We start from the raw sequence: 22,805 nt of genomic DNA, 5'->3' as shown, positions 1-22,805 counted from the left end.
TAGCTGAGTAAAAATCTTTACATTGCATCTCTATCTAAATGTGCAATGTGCAGTCAGGGTAATTTATAATAAATAGAACAGTCAATGTAACATAGAAATACACTCAAGTCAGCATGAGTTCATCAGTCTGCTGGCCTGGTGGAAGAAGCTATCCCGGAGTCTGTTGGTCCTGGCTTTTATGCTGTGGTATTATGGCTGGGGTGGCTTGGGACCCCGATGATCCTAGAGGCCCTTTTTACACACCCGTCCTTGTAAATGTCCTGAATCACAACTATAGAATTGGGCTGTCCACACCACTCTCTGAAGAGTCCTGCAGTGATGTAGCCAGTCAGGATGCTCTCATTGCACTTTTTCTCATTGCTACCATCAGGTAGGAGGTACAAAATCCTGAAGGCACATACTTGGTGATTCAGAAACAGCTTCTTCCCCTCTGCCATCCAATTCCTAAATGGGCATTGAACTCGTGAACACTACCTCACTTTTTTAATATATATTATTTCTGTTTGTGGACTATTTTTAATCTATTCAATATACTTACACTGTAATTGATTTATGTATTTTTTCTTCTGTAGTATGTATTATGTTGAATTGCTGCTACCAAGTCATGACACATGCCAGTGATAATAAACCTGATTTCTGATTTTTACAATTGTTTATCACAATCTCCAAAAGATTCCTTAACTGGTAATTTGGCTGTTTGTTCAGTAGTTCATATTTTAGCTTCATCCTTTGCTGTGCTGCAGTGCAACCTGAGTAATTGTTTATAAACCTAGGAGGCCATGACTAATTTAATTCGAAACTTGTTCCTGCCCAGCTGCATCAGTGATTTGCTACTAAGGCATAATAGAGGAGTCTGAGAAAACTGATTGGGTGTTTGCACTCTGCAGATGATTAATATGGCTGCAGCCCTTTTCACTGACGGTTGTTAACTGCAGACATCAGTGATATTCTGTATGCAGTAGTAAGGATTTGGAGAGAAGGTCATAACAGATAAATTAGCAAGCCTGACGTACTGTAGTATCCTTTGCAGAAAAAGCAGCTTGAGCTTTAAGATATATAATGAAGTCTTTTCATTCTTGCTGTCCCTTGGATTGTTGTCAGGCCAGCTTTCATGGTAAGAACGCACCTTAAAGCTGTGACATTAAGTTGAATAAATAAGTATTTTCAGATTTGCTTTAAAGTATATAATTATATGTTTGATACCTTGGTATTTTTATTGATGCAGTCTTTTCTTTGTCTGCTTGGCACACAATGTATTTGTGAATTACGCTATAACTAGCACTGTTTTCATGAAGGATCTGTAACCTGTTCTACAATGTTCTTCGTGCTTCCATGGGGAAAGGAATCTTTGTTTTGCACAAAATCTAACGTCACTCAAATTTTGTTGAAATATTATAAGCTGAGGATCATTGTCAAATTTTGCAGGGGTGAATCTTTTTTAATCCAAGTGTTTTCAGCAAGAGACGATGCATTTTCTTTGTATTGAAAGCCAGTCATTATTCAAGTGTACATGTTGATTCGCCGTGTTACTTTGCGTCATATTTTAGTTCAAGTTCAGGAAAAAAAAACTATCTCCACGTTGGAATGATTTAATATTTTTCAGCATTGATTTTAGCAGAGGGTTTGTACAGTATCACCACCAAATAATATATTTTTAAAAATTTCAATGCTTCAGTGAGCATGAGAAATTTGCTGCCTAAAGGGAAAATCAGATAGGTTTAGTAGTTGGGTTGACATTGTTTTTTGCACCATGGAGCAGTATTGTATGAATAAGAAAGTAAAGGGAGATGATATAAAAAGAACCGGGTGGTTTAGTTAAAGTATGTTGATTTGCATACGTTTCGAAACTACATGGTAGAATGGAAATTAGATTACTAAAGTAGATCTCACATGCATTTGTGCTTGACAGGTGAGTGAGTTGATTTATTTACTTGTATGCATTTATCAGTACACATACACCAATAAAGTTATAATAAAAGTACTGAATACTATGCAGCTAAGGGAAAATATCAATGTTACTCAAAAGGGGATCTGGCATGAATATTTCAGTTACATTGACGTGTTAATATTTGGTCAACTGTGATTAAATGCATTTAAGTGACACATGTTTTCATTATAAATGTCTGTATTTTCAGTTGTACTGAGTAGGGTCATTTTCGATTGATTTAATGTTTTGGAACATGTCCTGGATAATATCAGTTATTAGAAAATATTAGTTGTGGTCACTGCGTTTTGTCAAGGGAACGTGACCTCTTGTGACTGATCAAAGTCGGTTGTACTGAAGATTAAATACGACCATAAATCAGTACTGGTGGTTGTCACAAATAAACATCACTATCTTTCGGTTGTTTTGCTATTGCTGAGATAGGAAATATTTGAAAGGAAATGGCCAGTAGTTTGTTCTAGGAACAAGGCTTAAAGAATTGCAATTACTGTGTTTTTACTTCTAATTAGATTATTTTAGATTTGATTATGAGGACACTAGTCCTCGTTTATTGTCCTTTAGAAATTCATGCATTAAGGAATGATACAATATTCCTCCAGAGTGATATCACAAAAAAAATTCAAAGAAAATTCAAAATTCAAGAACATTCAAAGTTCAAAGTAAATTTATTTTCAATGTACATAAATGTCACCATATATTACCCTGAGACTTATTTTGTGAGCATTCATAGAGCAATCTATATGCAACTTTGCGTTTGCATTGGACAGATGCACACAGATGCAACTATTAACATCTTACAGTGTATCTCATTAAATGGCAGAGTGTGTAAATGTATTGTGCAATATGAAACTAATGGAACTGATGGCCTTAGATTCTTATGTTTAAGTAACCCTGTCAGTACAATAATTGTTTCAGTGATCATGGTAGATGGTGGACTACTCTCTCTGCTCAAGATATTTGTTGGCTGTAAAATGATTGGGCACTAATGTTCTTGAATTCTTATCAAGAAGCCTTTTTGTATTCCCAAACTAAATTAATTTGAATCTTTTATCTTTGTTATAGAGTTATCCTTTAACTAGAAACGTAAGAATTGATCATAATGTTAGCAATATGGCACCATTCCGAGAATTTACGCATTTTTACGATTGTAGGCTATTCTTGTGTAAGACTTGAGGCTCACAACCCCATTTACAAAAAAACACGTCTTTGGGAACTCTAGCAAATTGTGCTTGAGTACAATATTTAATTCTCTTCCAGTTTAGCATTTTTTTAGTAAATATTTCAAGATACATCTTCAGATGTAAATTCTGTGCCTTTTTCAAAAAAAAGGAATAATCCATTTCATGCCACATGAATTTACCAGAATTGACCAAGTTGTCAGTTTCATAATTACAGCATTGCTATCTTCAGAATCAGGTTTATTATCACTGAAATTTGTGCAGTAATTGCAATTTAGAAAATTTTAATAAATATTTAAAACAATAAATAGTGCAAAAAATAGTAAGGTAGTGTTCATGGGTTCACTGTGTTCCGAATTCTGATGACGAAGGAGAAGAAGCTGTTTCTAAAAGGTTGCCTGTCTTCAGGCTCCTGCACCACTTCTGTGATGATAAGAATGAGAAGTGGTGGGGGTCTTAATGCCCTCCATTGTACATCTGCAGAAATTTGATGGTGTCTTTGGTGACATACCAAATTTCCTCAAACTAATAAAACATAGCTGCTGGGGTGCCCTATTTTGTATAGTGGACCCAGGATAGAACTGTTTAGAACTGTTGTCACCCAGGTACTTGAAACTGCTCAGTCATTCTTTCCACTGCTGACCCCTTGATGAGGACTGTTGTGTGTTCCCTCGACTTCCCTTTCCTGAAGTCTACAATCAATTCCTTGGTCTTACTGACACTGAGTGCAGGAACATTACAACACCCAGACAACCAGACGATCTACCTGATTCCTATATGCCTCATCCTCACTATCTGAGATTCTGCCGACAACAGTTGTGTCATCTGCAAATTTATAGATTATGTTTGAGTTGTGCCATATAGTCATGGTTGTGGAGAGAGTCAAGCAATGGGCAGAGCACTCATTCTTGAAGTGCACCGGTATTGATTGTCATCGAGGAGAAGATGCTATTTCGATCTGTATTGACTGTAGTCAAAGGATCCACTTTCGGAAGGAGTTACAGAGGGCCAGGTTTTGAAGTTTATTGGTTAGTGCTGAGAGGATTATAGTGATGAATACTGCATTGTAATCAACAAAAAGCAGCTTGAAGTAATCCACATAAAAATTGCTGGTGAACACAGCAGGACAGGGAGCATCTATAGGAAGAGGTACAGTCGGCGTTTCGGGCCGAGACCCTTCGTCAGGACTAACTGAAAGAAGAGCTAGTAAGAGATTTGGAAGTGGGAGGGGGAGGGGGAGATCCAAAATGATAGGAGAAGACAGGAGGGGGAGGGATGGAGCCAAGAGCTGGACAGTTGATTGGCAAAAGGGATATGAGAGGATCATGGGACGGGAGGCTTAGGGAGAAAGGAAGAGGGAGGGGGAAGCCCAGAGGATGGGCAAGGAGTATAGTGAGAGGGACAGAGGGAGAAAAAGGAGAGAGAGAGAAAAAAAAATTAATGATAATAAATAAATAACGGATGGGGTACGAAGGGTAGGTGGGGCATTAACGGAAGTTAGAGAAGTCAGTGTTCATGCCATCAGGTTGGAGGCTACCCAAATGGAATATAAGGTGTTGTTCCTCCAACCTGAGTGTGGCTTCATCTTTACAGTAGAGGAGGCCGTGGATAGACATGTCAGAATGGGAATGGGATGTGGAATTAAAATGTGTGGCCACTGGGAGATCCTGCTTTCTCTGGCGGACAGAGCGTAGGTATTCAGCAAAACGATCTCCCAATCTGCGTCGGGTCTCGCCAATGTATAGAAGGCCGCACCGGGAGCACCGGACGCAGTATATCACCCCAGCCAACTCACAGGTGAAGTGATGCCTCATCTGGAAGGACTGTCTGAGGCCCTGAATGGTGGTGAGGGAGGAAGTGTAAGCATCTTGGTGTAGGTTTTGCTTTTGTCCAGGTGGTCAAAGGCCAAGTGTAGAGTCAGTGAGATTGCATCAGCTGTAGACTTATTGTGGCAGTAGGTCCAGGTTCTTGGAGTTAATTCTAGCCATGACCAACCTCTCGAAACACTTCATCACAGTAGATGAGTGCAACTGGGTGAAAGTAGTTGAGGTAGCTCTCCCTGCACTATTTGGGTATTAATAGGATTGATGTCCTTGGCAAGCAGGTGGGAAACACCGACTGCAGCAGTCAGAGATTAAGCATGTCCTTGAACACTTCCGCCAGTTGGTCAGCACAGGTTTTCAGTGCCCTACCGGGTACAGCATTGGAGCCTGGCACCTTGCAAGGGTTCACCCTCTTGAAGATGTTCTGATGTTGGCCTCTGAGACAGATATAGTGTTGCCAGATACTGCAGAGATTCACATAGATGTAGTTTTATTCTCCCTTTCAAAGCATGTTTAAAAGGTGTTCAGATCATCTGGGAGTGAAGCATCACAGGCATTTATGACAGGTTTTGCCTTGCAGGAAATAATGACCTGCAAATCCTGCCAGAGCTGACGTGCATCTGTTTCTGTTTCCAACTTCACTTGGAATTGCTTTCTCGCTCTTAGAAGCCTTCCATAGGTCACACCCGGACTTATAAAATTGATTCCATTTTCTCACTGCAATCAAACATATTTCTAAGGAGATCGTGTATTTGGTTCCCACTTGGATCTTTTTGGTTCTACTTTCACTCTTCACTTTTGTCATACTTAAGTGTTCATCTTGGCTAATCTACTAATCTCTGTTTAATTGGATTCTATTTAATGAAATGCATCCTTTCTGAATGCTATAAAAAGTAAAGTGGAAGACATTCTGTGCAGTGAATTAATACAACAAATGAATACATTGATTAATAGAAAAGCTGCAGAAAGGCAAGAAATTATAAAACTGTAGCTTAAATAAGAAAATATTGAAAGAAAAGCATTAAATGTTGATTTGTCTATATACAACAAGTCATTGCAACATGATATATACTGTAGATTCTAAAATAGATTGAGAAAATTTCTTGGTTTGCTGCCATTTCAGGGTTTTTTTAAAGGTATGTGTGAACCAGATGGCTGTGTGGTTATTCACTAAGAAATAATAATTAATTCCACTGTAATCAACCCTAGTGGCCACATTGCTCTGAATGCTCGGGTTAAAGATGCAGATTGATCAGCTTTATTTGTCACATTGTATAATACAGTGAAATCTGCCGTTTGTGTCAATGCCCAACACGGTCTTGAGAATTTATTGCAGGCAGTCTGCAAGTGTCACCATGCTTTCAGTGTCAACATAGTATGGCCACAGTTTACTAACTATAATCCGTATATAGAGCATAGAAATAACGTGTATTGTAACCTTTTAATCAAAACGTGGCATTGTATGTGGAGACTGAAAGACTGCTATTGTTGTCATGGTTTAACAGCGGATTCAGATATTCTCCGGATACTGCTGTGTTGCTTTTGTTACCGTGCACACTTATTTTCATTATATTGTATGTCATTTTACTGTAAACGCATGTGTGTGAACATGCGTAAGACAAAGACTGCTTACTGATAGCACGTAGATTCAGGGTAGATTCAATGGCAATCCCAAGATATCTCATATATTCCAAAATCCAAAAAAATCTAAAAACCTTCTGGCCCCAAGCATTTTGGATAAGGAGTACTCAACCTGTACTTGGTAATATTTCTCAATGTGAGTCTGAAAGTCTTCAGATAGCTGGTAACACCTATTTAGTTCGCAATGTTCAATGCCATTGACAGTTCATATAATTTAAACCTTTTGAGTATTACAATAGACATTCAATATACAGTCAGCCCTCGGTATCGGCGGGAGATTGGTTCCAGAACCCCCTGCGGGTACCAAAATCTGTGGATGCTCAAGTCCCTTATATAAGATGGTGTAGTACAGGTCGACCTTCACTAATTCAACTACTTGTAATCCGGCACGTTCAATAATCTGGCACTGATTTCAAATTTTCAGCGCAACTGTAATTTCAAATTTCCTGGGCCACCGTACCAATCTGTTGCACATTGTTTTGGTTGCGCTAGATCTGTTCATGTGTTGGCCCGCTCTTATAAGCACAGACAGGCGATTCCTGCTTGTTTTCCTGCATTTATTAATATCATTTGCTGTTTTTTTGGCCCCAATTATGGCCCCAGTGGGTAAAGGAAATGCACCTCATGCTGAGAAGCGAAAACACCGCACATTATTCATTAAAAATTTTGAATTCTTGAAAAAACTGGACAGTGGTGTATCGGTGAAAAGCTTGTGCGAGTGTTACAACATTGGCTCTTCCACAGTGTACGATATAAAGAAACAGAAAGAGAAACTACATTTTTTTGCTGATAGTGGCTCAAAGAAACAAATGTGCATAAGAAAAACAATGAAAGACGGAAGATGTTCGGAACTAGATAAAGTACTGATAACGTGGTTTAACTTTCGTGTAAGTGAAGGTGTTGAACTATCTGGAGATATGGTGAAGGAACAAGCAAAAGTGTTTCATGAAGAACTAGGACTAGAGTATGAGTGTGACTATAGTGAAGGCTGGCTTCATCGGTTGAAGCAGTGTCATGGCTCACAGTTTCGTGCAGTGTGTGGTGAAAAACGTTCAGCAGACAAGGAAGCAGCAGCAGGGTTTGTTGATGAGTTCGCTAAGTTAGTCTGCGATGAAAAATTAACCCTGGAGCAGGTGTACAATGCTGATGAGACTGCTTTGTATTGGAGATGTACACCAAGAGGAACGCCAGCAACAACAGATGCAGAATTGCCAACAGGGTATAAGGCATTGAAAGATCGTGTGACTTTGCTAGGCTGCTCTAATGTTGCAGGAACCCACAGATGTAAGTTACTGGTCATTGGCAAAAGTTTACGTCCCAGGGCCTTCAAAGGTATGGTGCAGTTTCCTGTTAATTTACCGTGCTAACAAAAATGGATGGATTACAACTAGCATCACACTAGAATGGTTTGAAAATTATTTCATTCCCGAAGCACAAGCTCACTGTGACTCTGTTGGCCTGCAGCACAACTGTAAGAGAATGCTTGTTTTAGACTACTGTTCAGCACACCCGAAAGCAGAACTCCTGGTAAAAAAAACGTTTTCAGTATCTTCCTGCTACCTAACTGTACGTCATTAATTCAACCCCTGGGCAATGGCATATTACGTTCTCTCAAGTCGAAGTATCGTTCCATTTATGAGGCGGCTTTTGAGTGCAGTTAATGCTGGCAGACCGGTAAAGGAATTTATAAAGGATTTTAATATGAAAGAGATGATTTACTGTGTTGCTAATGCTTGGAGGTCTGTAGGGCCATCCACACTGAAGAATGGTTGGCATAGATTATGGCCAGCTTTAATGTTTGAGTCTGCACCTGGTGAAGACAGTGGGAATGACTTTACAGGCTTTAGAGTTTCCAAGGAAAAACAGATTATACGTGATGAGAGCTAACTAATCCTGCTGCCAAGGATCTTGCATCAAGGTTCAATGATGACAGTGTTGAAGAATGGATGAATATAGATGAGGATGAGCCTACTGTTCATCATTATACTGACTCGGAAATTGTGCAGATGGTTGTACATCCAGAGAAGGAAGATATTGGAGGAGAAAGCAGTAATGAAGGTGAGGAAGTTGTAGCAGAGAGACTTTCTATTGACAGGGTAATTAAGTTGAAAGATGAATTGCTGAAAGGATTAGAGCAACAAAGTTTTATAATTGAGCAAGAAATAATGAGTGTTTATATGCTGCAGAATAAGCTAATCAGAGAGAGACCAAAATATACGTAACAGCTTACCTGGGAAGATATGTTCAAAAAATTACTAGAAAAAGTGCGACAGGGGAGCTAATACTTCAAAATCCAGTGCCATCAACTTCTGCTCACCCAGATGTGCTGCCACCAACCAGTTTCAGCACCCGTTCCTGCTGCTTCACTCATTTTTAAAATGAAGATGTTGATGATCCTGACAACCCCACACTTGCAGACATGTAACTTTGCCTGAAGGTGTATTAAAAGTCTCACTTTAGAAGCAAAAGCGTTCAACTTTTCTGTACAAGTTAATTCTGTACATTTACCTGTACCCTTTATTTTATCTGTGCCTGCACAGTATATTACTTTATTAAAATTTCACTTGCTACTCATTTAATATTTCTGTTTCATTATTATCTAACTTATACTGATTTACATGATATTTTACAGGCATGATGAGGCGGTTAGCTATTGCTTAATGTGATCCTTCTGTAATCCGGCATTTTCACGAATCCGGCACCCCTCGGGTCCCAATGGTGCCGGATTAGTGAAGGTCGACCTGTGTTTGCATATAACCTACGCACATCCTGCCGTATACTTTAAATCATCTCTAAATTACTTATAATACGTAATACAATGTAAATGCTATGTAAGTAGTTGTTATACGGTATTGTTCAGGGAATAATGACAAGAAAAAAAAGTCTGTACATGTTCAGTACAGATGTAATCATCGTAGCTCTTTTGGGAACCCTGATGCTGCCTCGGCATCAACCGATGCAGATTCTCCCGTGATCTTTAAGTTCTTGAGGCTGTAGTGCTTTGCATAGCTAGCCAGCCATCCCTTACTAGCCCTAAACTCCCTCCTCTCGCTCACAACACAAGTAGCAAACGAGTGAGATGCAAGGCGAACAATGCTCAAACAATGAGTGCTGGAGAGAGACTGAGGATCTGTGAAATGGTGGGAGGCTACAGCAGCGCATTCCTACACACATCACTTCATTCACGTGGATTCAGCGTAGTGCTTTTTGGAACTTTCTGGAATTTTTTTCAAATATTTTCGATCCGCGGATACCAAGGGCCAACTAGTCTAAAGCTATAATTTGTAGTCATAGTTACAAACCAAGGAGCCATACTTCTCAGCAATTCTTGAAGAATACACAGAAGTACCTCTGCCTTTTAGTCAGTTTTACTGTATTAACTTCTGATTTGTTATTTTGCAGAGTAATCTTTAAATTTCAGTAATAGAAATAACACCATGTTTAAGCCATGACTTAGGATGTAAACACTAAAATATCTTTTCAAATCCTGTTTTCAGATTCAAAATTGCTGATCCCTTAACAATGGTGCAGATTACTGGATCAGAGCTGGTAATGTTTACTGCTGATGAACTCGGTGGTAGAGAGCAATATTTGTACTTACACTTTATCAGTTCCACTCCATATCTCCAAACCAGTATGTCATTTACTATGCTTTGCACTTCTAGCTTGATCCCCGTGATCTTGTCTTGGAGACCGACATCAGATTGTCTCTCAGGGTGGTGAACCCTTGCAAGGCAACAGGCCACGATGGAGTATCTAGTGCGGTTCTGAAAACCTGTACCAACCAGCTGGTGGGTGTGTTCAAAGAAATTTTTAATCTCTCATGACTACAGTTGGATGTTCCCATCTACTTCAAAAGGGCAACAATCTACCAATGCCCAAGAAGAGTAGTGTGAGCTATCTTAACATCTATCGATCAGTAACAGAAGTGCTTTGAGAGGTTGGTTTATGGGTAGAATTAACTCCTATCTCAGCAAGGATCTGGACCCACTGCAATTTGCCTATCGCTACAATAGGTCCACAGCTGATGTGATCTCATTGGCTCTTCACATGGTCGTGAATCACTTGGACAGTGGTAATACTTATGTTAGGGTGCTGCTTATTGACTACAGCTCAGCGTTTAGCGCAATCATTCCTACAGTTCTGATTGAAAAGTGCCAAAGCCTTGTACCTCTCTTTGCAAACGGATCATCAGCTTCCTAACCTGAAGGCCATAGTCTGTGAAGATCGTTAATAATATCTCTACCTCGCTGACAAATGCATCTCAGGGATGTGTGCTTATACTACTGTTCTACTCTCTCTACACCAATGACTGTGTGGCTTGACACAGCTCAAATGGCATCTATAAATTTGCTGATGACACAACTATTGTTGGTAGAATTTCAGATGGTGACGCAAAGGAGAATGGGAATGATAATGTATCAGCTAGTTGAGTGGTGTCACAGCAACAATTTTGTGCTCAATATCAGTAAGACAAAAGAACTGATTGTGGACTTCAGAAAGGGTAAGATGAGGGAACACACTCCTGCCCTTGTAGAGGGGTCAGAAGTGGAAAGGGTGAGCAATTTCAAGTTCCTGGGTCGCATCATCTCTCAGGATCTATCCTGGGCCCAGCATATCGATGCAGCTACAACGGAGGCACAGCAGCAGCTATATTTCATTCAGAGTTTGAGAAAATCTGGTTTAAATGTTCTCACTTCATCTGAGAATTCATTAAGTTAATCACTTTTGGAAATTCAGGTTGATAACTCTATTGCCCTTAACTTTTGTTACCAAATCTTATCTCGTTCTTCAGTTTCGTCTTTTTCTACTTCTGCATTTCATTTCCTGTGACACGTTAAATTACAATAACCAATCTGACCTTGCAACATTTTTATTGTTCCACTGCTGACAAAATTGCCTCATAAGCCTCCTAAGGTGATTTACCATTGCCAATCTCTTGCTTTTTTGTGAATCTGAGAATAACGTTGAAATAAACATGCTCTATTTTAAGACATCACAGAACGATGTTTGGTAGTACAGACTACTGGTCTTTCTGAAACTGTTAAGCATTTTTTTTACATTATAAGCAATTCTGGTGTATGCACCTGTTTTGAAAAATGTTGCCCAACTCCCCCTCACCAAATTCCTCATAGTTTTGGGTTTCTCATTTTCTTTCAGTACAGCACATGAAATCCATGTTGTCTCGGAAATCTCATCCTCCCATTTATTTCACTGTAGTCTAATCTGTTCCACATACCCATCAATATCACTTTGTTTCTCCTAAAACATATCTACACTGCAGTAGCCAGTTAACCCACTATTTAGCATGCCTTTGGCATATGGCAAATATGGGCACGGGGCAGACCCTATGTGATCACAGGGAAAAAGTGTACAAATCATGCACAGCACCAGAGATCAGGATCAAACCCTGACTGTTGAAGCTCCAAAACATCAGCCTTGTGTAATTAATCATTCTGCTGCCAATGAATCAATTATTTGATTTATTAATTTGAGTTGCATTTTGATGTAAATAAACTATTTTGAGGTTCCTTAAGGTTGTCATAGTCGGGGGGCAGAGCAGTGGATGGGTGGGGATAAGCTCCCACTACCTATTAAATGCACTCAATGGCATGTGCCTCAAATGGCCTCTGACTGCCAAGTCCAGCTCCTGGACTTCATGTATGGCTTGGCTATTAACCTGGCGGAACAATTCCTACTAATAAGAGAAGGGTGAAAGGCACCTTAAAACCACTCACTTTGGGCAGATGGGGCTCATCAGCCATGGTTGGCAACCCATCTAGGAGAAGGAAAACAGATCTCAAACCTCTGCTGCCTTACGGCTATACCTACTTCAGACTTCAGGAGTAAACCCCAAGGAAAAATCTGGAGCTGGAGTCCCTAAGGCAGTCCTACATTGAGTTCAACACTGACTGGCAACTCCTTCAATGCCACTGGTGCCAAACTGTTTCAGTTTCTGTCATTCCTTTTGAATTCACCAGCTATGTGGAGAGTGGGAGCCTGCTGCATGGACAACAGCTTGTTCTCCATGTGGTACTGCCCTGGCTTGCGTATCAGCTTTGACATGGACAGCTAGGGTGTACCTTCTGTGGTCGACGTCGATCAATAAAGGGCTGGAAACAATGTTGACTAATTCTGTCTACCACCTAAAATTAACCTATTTTTAAATTGCTCCAAGTTATTTATTAAAAGTGCAAGTTATTTATTAAAAGCAATTCGTCAAACTGCCTAAAATTAACCTATTTTTAAATTGCTCCAAGTTATTTATTAAAAGTGCAAGTTATTTATTAAAAGCAATTCGTCAAACTGCTGTAGAATAGGCAGTCCCATAATTGATGAATTATAGTAAAATCTATTTAAAACACTATTTGCATTGAGAAGAATCACTGAAGCATAATTTAAGCTACATGCAATGTCCCATAATCTTGTGTGTTTAGCCCAAATTCTGCCAAAAGAACTGTACAAGTAGCCGGACTAAATTTATATTAAAAAATTGGGATGTAAATGATGATGCTTTGCCTTTAGAAAATCTAATTTCCCTCTTTAGACTTGCACATCTCACAAAAATATTAGGTAACAGAATTTGATAACAAACTGTATGAGAAGTTTTAATGAAATTTTTAAGCAACATCTTTGAAGTTAAAGATGTGTTTGTATCCTAGAGCTTGAAGGCTTTGCCATAGAGACTCAACCAGTGATGGTGAAGTGAGGTGCAGGGTTGAGCAGGACAGTCTTGTAAAATCTTGAATCTTACTTTACCCATCCAGCTGCTTTCAATTATTTGTGTATGTGCCAGAATTATCTTTTGCCCAGTAGGAATTAATGGCTTGTCGTATGCAATTCCCAGACTTCACCGTGGGGAGTTGGTGGTGGGTATTTTCCTGTCATGTAAACTAAAATAGTTAGAATATGAAGTGGCATTTTTGAGGAGAGAGTTTAGTGAAAGGCTTCTAATGTTTTGAGTGTTGACAGTGGTGTAAATCAAGGATGCAGAAGCCAAAACTGGAGGTCAATCTTCAGTCTTTCTGCTACTTCATCAACATCTGTTTGATTTGAAGCCTGTGTGTATTTCATTATCCGTACAATTTTACAGTTAGTTAGTAGGCTTGGAAATAAAAGTAAATTATCTGTCCTTACAGGAATATGAAGAAGGATCAAGGAGAGCCCAGAAGTCCCCCTCTCCTAATCAATGTGTAAGGAAAAATCTAGACTTTGAACCCCTTTCCACAACAGCACTAATTCTTGAGGACAGGCCAGCGTAAGTATTAAGCACTATTTTCTTATTATTTAACCTTTTTTTTTGTCGCAAACGAGCTTGTACACCCCAAAATACTTGGTTCTCCTGTTGTGCCTCATCTATGCAATAGAAATGAGGTAGAATTAAATTACAAATGATTCATATTTTCTGACTTGATGGTAAATTGCATTTTCTATATACTTCTATTAGCTGATCAATCTGATTTGACATTACTTGAAAACTCTGCGACAAAGGTTATCTGTGAATCTGTTTTTCTACCTCCTCATGGCTATGAGGTGAATGTTAAGTTCCTTGAGATTAAAAGTCAAGTTATCTGTTGTCATTGAAAATTCAGTGCATATTAATATAAAATACTATGGGCCAAGCTCTATTTTGTTATATCGTACATAGTGACTAGAGACAGAATTAGTAAATCTATTTGAGAACAATACAAAACTTTGATTATAGTTGCCAGTATCTGTATGTAGGTGTGGGTGAGTAGCTATGATAGTCCCATGGTTAACCATCCTGGAGTATATTCGCAAGAGATTATAGTTACAAGAATAGATTTGTGTCGTATGAACTACTTAATTTGCAAAAGGCTGTAAGGATATTTGATAAAATATAAATGATGATGGTCTGCATAAAACAGAAGTTGGTTATTGGATGGATCAAGATACAGAAGTCATCGGCATAAAATTAGAACTAAAAATGACATGAGGAAGAACTTTTTTATGTTGTGTTTGGAATCTGATATGTTCTACCTGCAGATGTGGTGGAAATCAATTACATTGTGACCTTAACAAGGGACTTGGATAAATATATTGAAAAGAAAATTGTACAGGACTACACATTTGGATCTTTGAGACTTGGGTGGAGAGAGACAGCAAGGACATGATTTGCCAAATACCCTTTCCCTCTGCTGTAGGTGTATATTGATTCTATAACACAGTTTGTTAGTTTCCAGTGAGGACTCAATGATATCAATAGGTGTGAGCAGGGGAGAAATGCTAACTTTTATGCTAAATAACTTGGGAAAATCATGACTGAGGCTGACACTGAGTCATATAAAACAAGAGAAACTCAGATTGATCCCTAGTGTGTGAAAAATTGATCAATTTTCAACTGGTGATTAAAATCCCATAAATTGTCTCAGTGTGAATAATGCATTTGGAAAGAAGTTCTTGCTAAATTCTTTGAACAACATCAGATATTGAAGAGCAACGCCCACTGGAATGGTTTTAGCCTAAATCTAGAATATCTTCTGTCTAAATTTGTGTAGGATGTGACAGAAAGGCAAGTTGGAGAATGAGTAGCTGTTACAGCCTTAACTAGGAGGAAACTTTTTGTAGACCTAAAGGATTAGGAAAGAGATGATCACTAATTCAAGACCAACTGGAGAAGCTGAGTGTGCACTCTAGGTTGGTATTGCAGCTTGTTATCGAAGAGGGTTGAATGAATTTAAGTGAAATTAAAATAAGCCCAGAACAGAACATTGCTACGTTCAACCAACATCCAAATTGGCATTATTTTGAGAAAATGCTGAGATTATGCTGGAATAGCAGAGCAATTTTTGGTGTACAGTATCCCTAGGGTCTGTTACTTGGCTGAATTAGTCATAGCATTGAACAGTTATTTTGTATATTTTAGACCTGTGAACTCTTGTAGTTTGAGCTGTTGCCAAAGTCAGCAAATTAATAAATGCTTCGATTTCTCCTCAGAAATCTCCCTGCAAAACCAGCCGAAGAAGCTGAAAAGCATAGGCAGCAGTATGCAGAGATGGTGGCTCAAGTGAAAAAACGAGGTTAAATACAACTTGTTGCATTGATATAATGTCAGTAAATGGTATCTTAGTATTGATTTTTTTTGACAATATAGTGCAGCTCTGCTCTTATTAGAGGTTTCTTACCAGTTTTGTTTTCCCTTCCAGTTCCCACCATCTCATCTTACTTACATTTCCCATATGTTTCTTTTCTTTGAAAGTAGAGCTAAGCTGGTTTCAAAAACAAAATAGCGTATAATTTTAATGTACTTAGCCTGATAGGAACCAGAAGATTATTTTCTACCAAATGACAGCAGAAAATAAAGCTGCATAGATAGAAGGAATCAAGCCTATGTCGAATGAACAGTGAGTTAGAGCTGAGGTCAAAATCAGATCAGCTGTAATCTTCAATGAAGGAGCAGGCTCAAGACCATGTGTCTAACTCTGATTTATTTGTTTTTGTTCAGATGTGAGATATGTAGCTGATCATTTTCACAGAAGCACAGAGTTGTGCAGTATAGAAACGGACCCTTTGGCCTATAGTGTCGGTGCTGACCATTACACCTATCTATACTAATCCCACCTGCCAGTATGAATTCCATATCCTTCTACATCCTGTTCATTCAAGTACTTTTCCAGATGTCTTTTAAATATTACTAATTGTGCCTCCTCTTCCACCTCTGGCAGCTTGTCCAAGATAATAACTACTGTGTGGAAAAATTTACACCACCTACTTCTCACCTTAAACCTTTGCCCTCTAATTTTAGTAGCCCCTACCGTGGTAAATGGACTGTGGCTATCTGCCCTCTCTGTGTCTCCCAGAATTTTATATACCCCTCTCATTTCACCTCTGTCTACTTTCCACAAGGGAAAACAGATGCAGTGCATCCATCTCCTGTTATAATTCAAGCGCTCCAATATAGGCCCTCGTGAATCTTTTCTGCACACTCTCTACTTGAATCACAACTTTTCTGCAGAGTGGGAACCAGAACTCCATGTGATATTCCAATATTTTGTACAATTGCCACACGACGTTCCCAACTCTTGTATTCATTTCCTTGAATGATAAAGGCAAGCATGCCATATGTAGTGTTCACCACCTTGTCCACTTTCCTAACTGATATGGCTCCTTTATGGCCTTGGACAAATTCACACTGTCCATTATGCTGTCAATTTTGGTGTCATCTGCAAAATTATTAATCATGTTACCAACATTTCTATCCAAATCATTAATCAAAATGTCAAACAACAGTGGACCCAGCAACAATTCCCAAAGCACATCAGTGGTCACAGATATACAATCTGAAAAACACCCCTTCACCACCACACTCTGCTTCACCAAAGCCGTCTCTATTTCCTGAGGAGACTGAGGTCCTTTAACATCTGCCAGACGATGCTGAGGATGTTCTACGAGTCTGTGGTGGCCAGTGCTATCATGTTTGCTGTTGTGTGCTGGGGTAGCAGACACTAACAGAGTCAACAAACTCGTTCGTAAGGCCAGTGATGTTGTGGGGATGGAACTGGACTCTCTCACGGTGGTGTCTGAAAAGAGGATGCTATCTAAGTTGCATGCCATCTTGGTCAATGTCTCCCATCCACTACATAATGTACTGGGTGGGCACAGGAGTACATTCAGCCAGAGACTCATTCCACCGAGATGCAACACAGAGCGTCATAGGAAGTCATTCCTGCCTGTGGCCATCAAACTTTACAACTCCTCCCTTGGAGGGTCAGACACCCTGAGCCAATAGGCTGGTCCTGGACTTATTTCTTAATTTACTGGCATAATTTACATATTACTATTTAACTATTTATGGTTCTGTTACTATTTATTATTTATGGTGCAACTGTAATGAAAACCAATTTCCCCGGGGATGAATAAAATATGACTATGACTATGACTCTCTGCTGCCTTCACCAAGCCAATTTTTGTATCCAAATCGCTACTTCACTCTAAATCCCATATGATCTAACCTACCATCCAGGATCTGATCAAAGACCTTGTTAAAGTTTGTGTAATGCATACTCAATTTCTGCAGTTAAATATTGTCAACCATAAATATATAATATAGGTGTAGGGCTTTCGTTGACGCTTAAACTCTTGTTGGTAGTGGAGGTTGAATTAAAGAGGAGTGGCAAGATACATAGAGATGCAGTATGGAATATCCTATGATTGTAATGTCTTCAGGTCACAGAAATCCATATTCAACTTGGAGTGTTCTCCTTTTGTAGAACAAAAAGATGCCCAGCGGCGGAGAAAGCTGTTGGAAGACAGGTGTAAACTGGAGGATACCATCGGTAATGCTGTGATGACCTGGAATAATGAAGTCCTACCCAACTGGGAGACTATGTGAGTGAGAGAAACAAATATTTTACATTGTAAGAAAAAGACAATTTTTTTGTGTTTATATTTTTTAAGCTTTTTGCATTGGATTGATATAATATATACTTCGAAGAAAATCCTGTAGTTAGTATTTACTCTCATGTGATATCAGCACTAATTGGATGTGCATTTCCTTTTCCTGAAAATCTCCCCTTTGTAAATGAATTAAGCTGTTATCAGGTACAGTTTAATGGTTGTACTTGGCCAATCTACATGTGTGAATAGAGAAAATGTCATTTGGCTAAGTAAAAGATGCTAAAACGAGTGCAAGTGGCCTTGAACAAACAGGAAAACCTCCTCCATAGCTTGGGCCACCTGGAACAGTGGGTCCCAGTTCAGGGTTACAGAGCAAGAGATTAGGACCTGGATGAGAAGTTTCAGGTGGTTAATCTATGGCTTCTGAGGCTGTGTAGGCTAAGTCACAGAATATATCTAAAGATGAAAGTAAAAATATTGAGGGGCAGGGAGAAGGGTGTGTGTGTGAGTGTGTGTGTGTGTGTGGGGGGGGGTTATGGAGCCACTTTAACCTGGTTGATGCCTTTCGTTAACCTGGTCTGACACCACATGGCTTAATGAACCGGGTGTGCACTGGGACACATCATCAGAAATGCAACCTGGGGTCATTGGGTGTTTCGGGTCTTTAATCATTAGACACCCTCACCCAGGCGACCCAGCCAGGGTTGATCAGGCCCAGCTTGTGTTTATCCCATGGACCAAGGTAATGAGAGGCATGTAATGCTGAGGTTTATGGTAATTTAGACCTCACTACCTGACATCTGTATGCCTGGGATCACATGGATTAAATTAAGTGTTTACTGGAGATTCAGCGTCACTCCACCCTGTGAATGAGTTTAGTGGTGACTTGTTTTCTGTGGACCCAGCTTGGGTTCAACTTACTGGTTTTCCCTCGCCTTGTGGGTATCTCAGCTTTTTTGTTGGCATTTCATGGACTGGGAGAATGAAGAGTGTATCACTGTGAGGTTAGGTTGAGAGTATGTGGGCAGTGGGAGAATCATCCCTCTTGTGCTGCTTAATCTCATCACTTGAGATTCAGTGTCACACAACCCTGCCATTTTGATCTGGCCCACGCCTTCATTAACCAGGTCCAACACTTGCCTTTATTGGATCCTGCTCCTCCTTACACAAGTCATCGGGTTTGTGGGGGTGTGGCCAGGGTTAATTAGGGCATGCCTAGGGTTAGTGGGGGTGCTGTCTTGGACCTTGGAATTAGGTTTGAGGGTAGGGCTGATGGATGTGTATGTGGGGCTGGGAGAGATAAGGTTGTGTAGTGGGTGCGCATGCATGCAGACACGCACCCCTCAGTGGTTTATTCCTGTACCTATTTTCTGTGTTTCTCTATATTCTTGCTTTGTGATAGGCCTAAGCCTTTTTATTTACGATTTAGCAGGCAGTTATTTTTCTCGTCAGCAATTCTACATCAAAACCAGAAAAGTGATATAATATATGTTAGAATGTAAATTAATGATCCTTTAACTTTAGTCTGCATCCTGACAGTCATTCCCTTGGTACTCTCCAGCCTACTCAACCCCACCATCATCTGCAGTTTAAAGCATTTGTTTTCTCACTTTTCCAGCTCATGGATTCTGCCTGACATTAGTTTTTTTTTCTGGCAGTTTCTGTTTTTTGTATGTTCAACTCTGGTGGATTTCCCTGAATTGGTTCACATCCTTGGTCATCTATAGGATTAATTTTTAGCTAAGTGCTATTGATCTAAATTTATTCAAAATTTATCCTTGTGTATTTATTGAATTCATTTAAAATCATTTTTTAAAAATCCTTTATGCTATTTTGTAGTTACCAACTTGAATTATGTATTGTCTGTTTATAAAATAAATGAAGGTGTAATTCTCGTAAAGTCCGTGATCTCTGGTGGCAAGGAATTCCTCCTAGTGTGCGAGGGAAGGTGTGGAGCTTGGCCATAGGCAATGATCTAAACATTACTCACGGTGAGTCTGCATAGTTAATCAGCCTGTAATGGGTTTACTAAATTAGAACTTTCTGCATAAACTGTCTCAAAATTGTTACAAGTACAAGTCAGTAAACTATGTATTGATTTCAAGAGTTTTATTTGCTATAGTTGAAATTGCCTACTGAATGTGATAGAATGAAATAATTCCTGTCCCATGATCCTCTCATATCCCTTTTGCCAATCACCTGTCCAGCTCTTAGCTACATCCCTCCCCCTCCTGTCTTCTCCTATCATTTCGGATCTCCCCCTCCCCCTCCCACTTTCAAATCTCTTACTATCTGTTCTTTCAGTTAGTCCTGACGACGGGTCTCGGCCCGAAATGTCGACTGTACCTCTTCCTATAGATGCTGCCTGGCTTACTGCATTCGCCAGCAATTTTTATGTGTGCTGAATGAAATAGTTGACAAAAGTGAAAGGAGGTGATTTTTTGTTAACCTGATATTTTAGGATCTTGTAGCAAAATCCAAGATTCTTTCCTTTGTTCTCCCCTCCCAAGCATCAGAACAGGCTTTTTCCCCCTCTGTAAATGACATACTTTTTCCCTACTTGTTCCTCTTCTTCAACCTTTCCAATTGTTCATTTAGAATGCATCCACTAAATTATTGCTAGATTATATATATCTTTTTGCTCAGATTAAAAGTTTAGATTTACAAATGGGAAATATTCTATGACTACAGTTTGATAGATTAAAACCTTGAACAATCAACCACTTATGTTGTATTTGCTGTTCTCCTTAACTTTTTAAAAATAAAATTAATTTTTCTTTGCCTTTCTCATTGTAAAATGTATTAGATTTCTCAATTCCCTAATTATGAAATAACAATATTTAAACTATTGTCCTTCACACTTGTAAGCAGAGATCTAGACCAGCATCACTGAGACTACAGTTAAATCCTTAGCACAGTTTCCAAATAGTGAAAATTCTTTGTTGTGAATTTGACTTGTACTGTTTAGATTCTCTGTAAACAATGTTATTTCTCCTCAAAGTCCGTTCAGTTCCTATCATATAACCTGTCAGTTCATATAACTTGACTTTCCTTTTCAGCAAACATCTATTCCTTATGGCAAGATAAGTAATTATGCAGGAACAAACTTGAATTAATTTATAAAATGCTGTATCTTTTTCTTAAGGCACTTTTCTTCATTTTACTTAAAATTGCTACACTAGAACATTTCTCATTTTAAATTTTACTTTCAATTTTAGAATTTCTTTTTGGACAATTTAAACTTTTCAAATAATGTTCTCTTTCAGAGCTTTATGAAATTTGTTTATCCCGAGCTAAAGACAAATGTAGATCTCTCAGTACAGCACACTCCGACATAGACAATGAAGGTATTTGTTTTGAAACTTTATTTTTGTGCTAATGGAGAGGCTTGAATGGACCTGACACCAGTTTACTTTTGCATCAAATAACCTCATTAATGTACCTTTGCATAGTCAATAGCAATTAACACCTGTAAGTTTTGTGGATGGTATTAAAGGCTGCTTTGGGGTTGTCCAAGTTTCCTATGCTTAATGATTGGGAGAAATATTAGGGAAAAAATTACTTGGACTTTACTTGCAGAAAGCGATTATGTGTCTAGTATCTGATACTGATGCAACCAAGATCACTCAAACCTAACTTGATACTGATTGAAATTCTCTTTTTACAAATACAATTTCTTGCCACTATTTCAACCACTTGATATGAGAGAAAGTTGGTCCTTTGTGCCTTATATTTCTCAGACTTTATCAAATTCCCTTTTTGAGGTTTGCTGAATCTTTCCTGTTTGTGGTGGGTGTCTAAGAGAGTGAGTTTATGGCCTATTATTTTGCTCAGATTAGCTGTCCAGTCACAAACATTGCTTGATTTTAAATCTGACCCTTTCAACCCCCTCCCCTTATTTGTTCAAATTAGCTTAATGCAATCCCTTAAGGTCAACAATGTTAAATCATTATTTTATTTCATTTAGAGAAATATGATGGAAAAATCACTATTCTTTTGAAATAGTTGGTACCATGGAGTTATTGAATGGTTTGATGAAAATTAAATTCTTTTGGGTATTGCAGTTGGTCAGATATTTGCTCATTTAAAGTTTTCATTTGGTGCATCTCAAGCTAAACAATTGTTATATTCTACTAAGCAGTGTATGTCTTTATAAATTCCAGATCAAGGGTTATCTGCAGCAGACAGGGAAGCCAGTTTAGAACTCATAAAGTTGGACATTTCGCGTACATTTCCTAACCTTTGCATTTTTCAGCAGGTAAATATGAAACTGAAAGGTTATTTTCTGCAGAATAAGCTAAAGATCATTACTAATCATTGCTATACCTAAACTATTGTAATAACATGTACTGCGATGTTTTAATTAGTTTAACTGTTTAATTTGGTTACATCCCAAGGTTTAGTCATCTCTAACGAATGACTAATATGCAATATTACAGAATATGAATGTAATTTCCTAATTATATGCATCTTTGCAGTAAAGTATGTGATTGAAAGCAACTTGCTGATCATTACGGAATTATGTAAATCTTAAAATTAAATACTGAGCTTTATTATACAACTTGAAATATATTGAATCTTCCAAAGGTGTAGGCTGTCTGATTTTACAGTATTAAATTAAGAAGCTTTAACAATTTTGGCAGTGTTACAAGATCATTAAAAAATGCCATCATTCATGTTTTCTAATACGCAAGTACAATGTTTATTAAAAAAACAAAGCCAGAATTTTTACATGCTTTTGGAGGTTCACTGTAGAAGTGGATAGCTTTCTGCAAGCTAGTGATGTAATAGAAGCCTTCAGTGAAAACGATTTGAAGTGTTTTCTTTATATGAAGATTAAGTACTTTGCAGTGCCACTTA

General features: G+C 38.7%; 1 protein-coding gene across 2 annotated transcripts in view; it reads left to right on the top strand.

Annotated features, from left to right (window-relative positions):
• The window catches only part of LOC134345657 (TBC1 domain family member 14-like), a 76,011-nt gene that overhangs the window by 38,608 nt on the left and 14,598 nt on the right, over nucleotides 1-22,805 (top strand). The window contains exons 1-7 of one of the 2 annotated variants that reach the window (XM_063046677.1): nucleotides 602-1,114; nucleotides 13,727-13,845; nucleotides 15,546-15,628; nucleotides 17,819-17,936; nucleotides 19,830-19,936; nucleotides 21,212-21,292; nucleotides 22,109-22,203. In XM_063046677.1, coding sequence (XP_062902747.1) covers nucleotides 1,112-1,114; nucleotides 13,727-13,845; nucleotides 15,546-15,628; nucleotides 17,819-17,936; nucleotides 19,830-19,936; nucleotides 21,212-21,292; nucleotides 22,109-22,203 — 606 coding nt within the window. In that variant the 5' untranslated portion in view covers nucleotides 602-1,111. Of the gene's footprint in view, nucleotides 1-601; nucleotides 1,115-13,726; nucleotides 13,846-15,545; nucleotides 15,629-17,818; nucleotides 17,937-19,829; nucleotides 19,937-21,211; nucleotides 21,293-22,108; nucleotides 22,204-22,805 lie in introns of those variants that run through there. The other variant, XM_063046675.1, reaches the window with a different exon arrangement.

The sequence above is a fragment of the Mobula hypostoma genome, chromosome 4 (genome assembly GCF_963921235.1).
Source record: "Mobula hypostoma chromosome 4, sMobHyp1.1, whole genome shotgun sequence".
NCBI classification, from domain to species: Eukaryota; Metazoa; Chordata; class Chondrichthyes; order Myliobatiformes; family Myliobatidae; genus Mobula; species Mobula hypostoma.
Note: the sequence above shows the minus strand (reverse complement) of the source record. Positions and strands in the feature narration are given on the sequence as shown.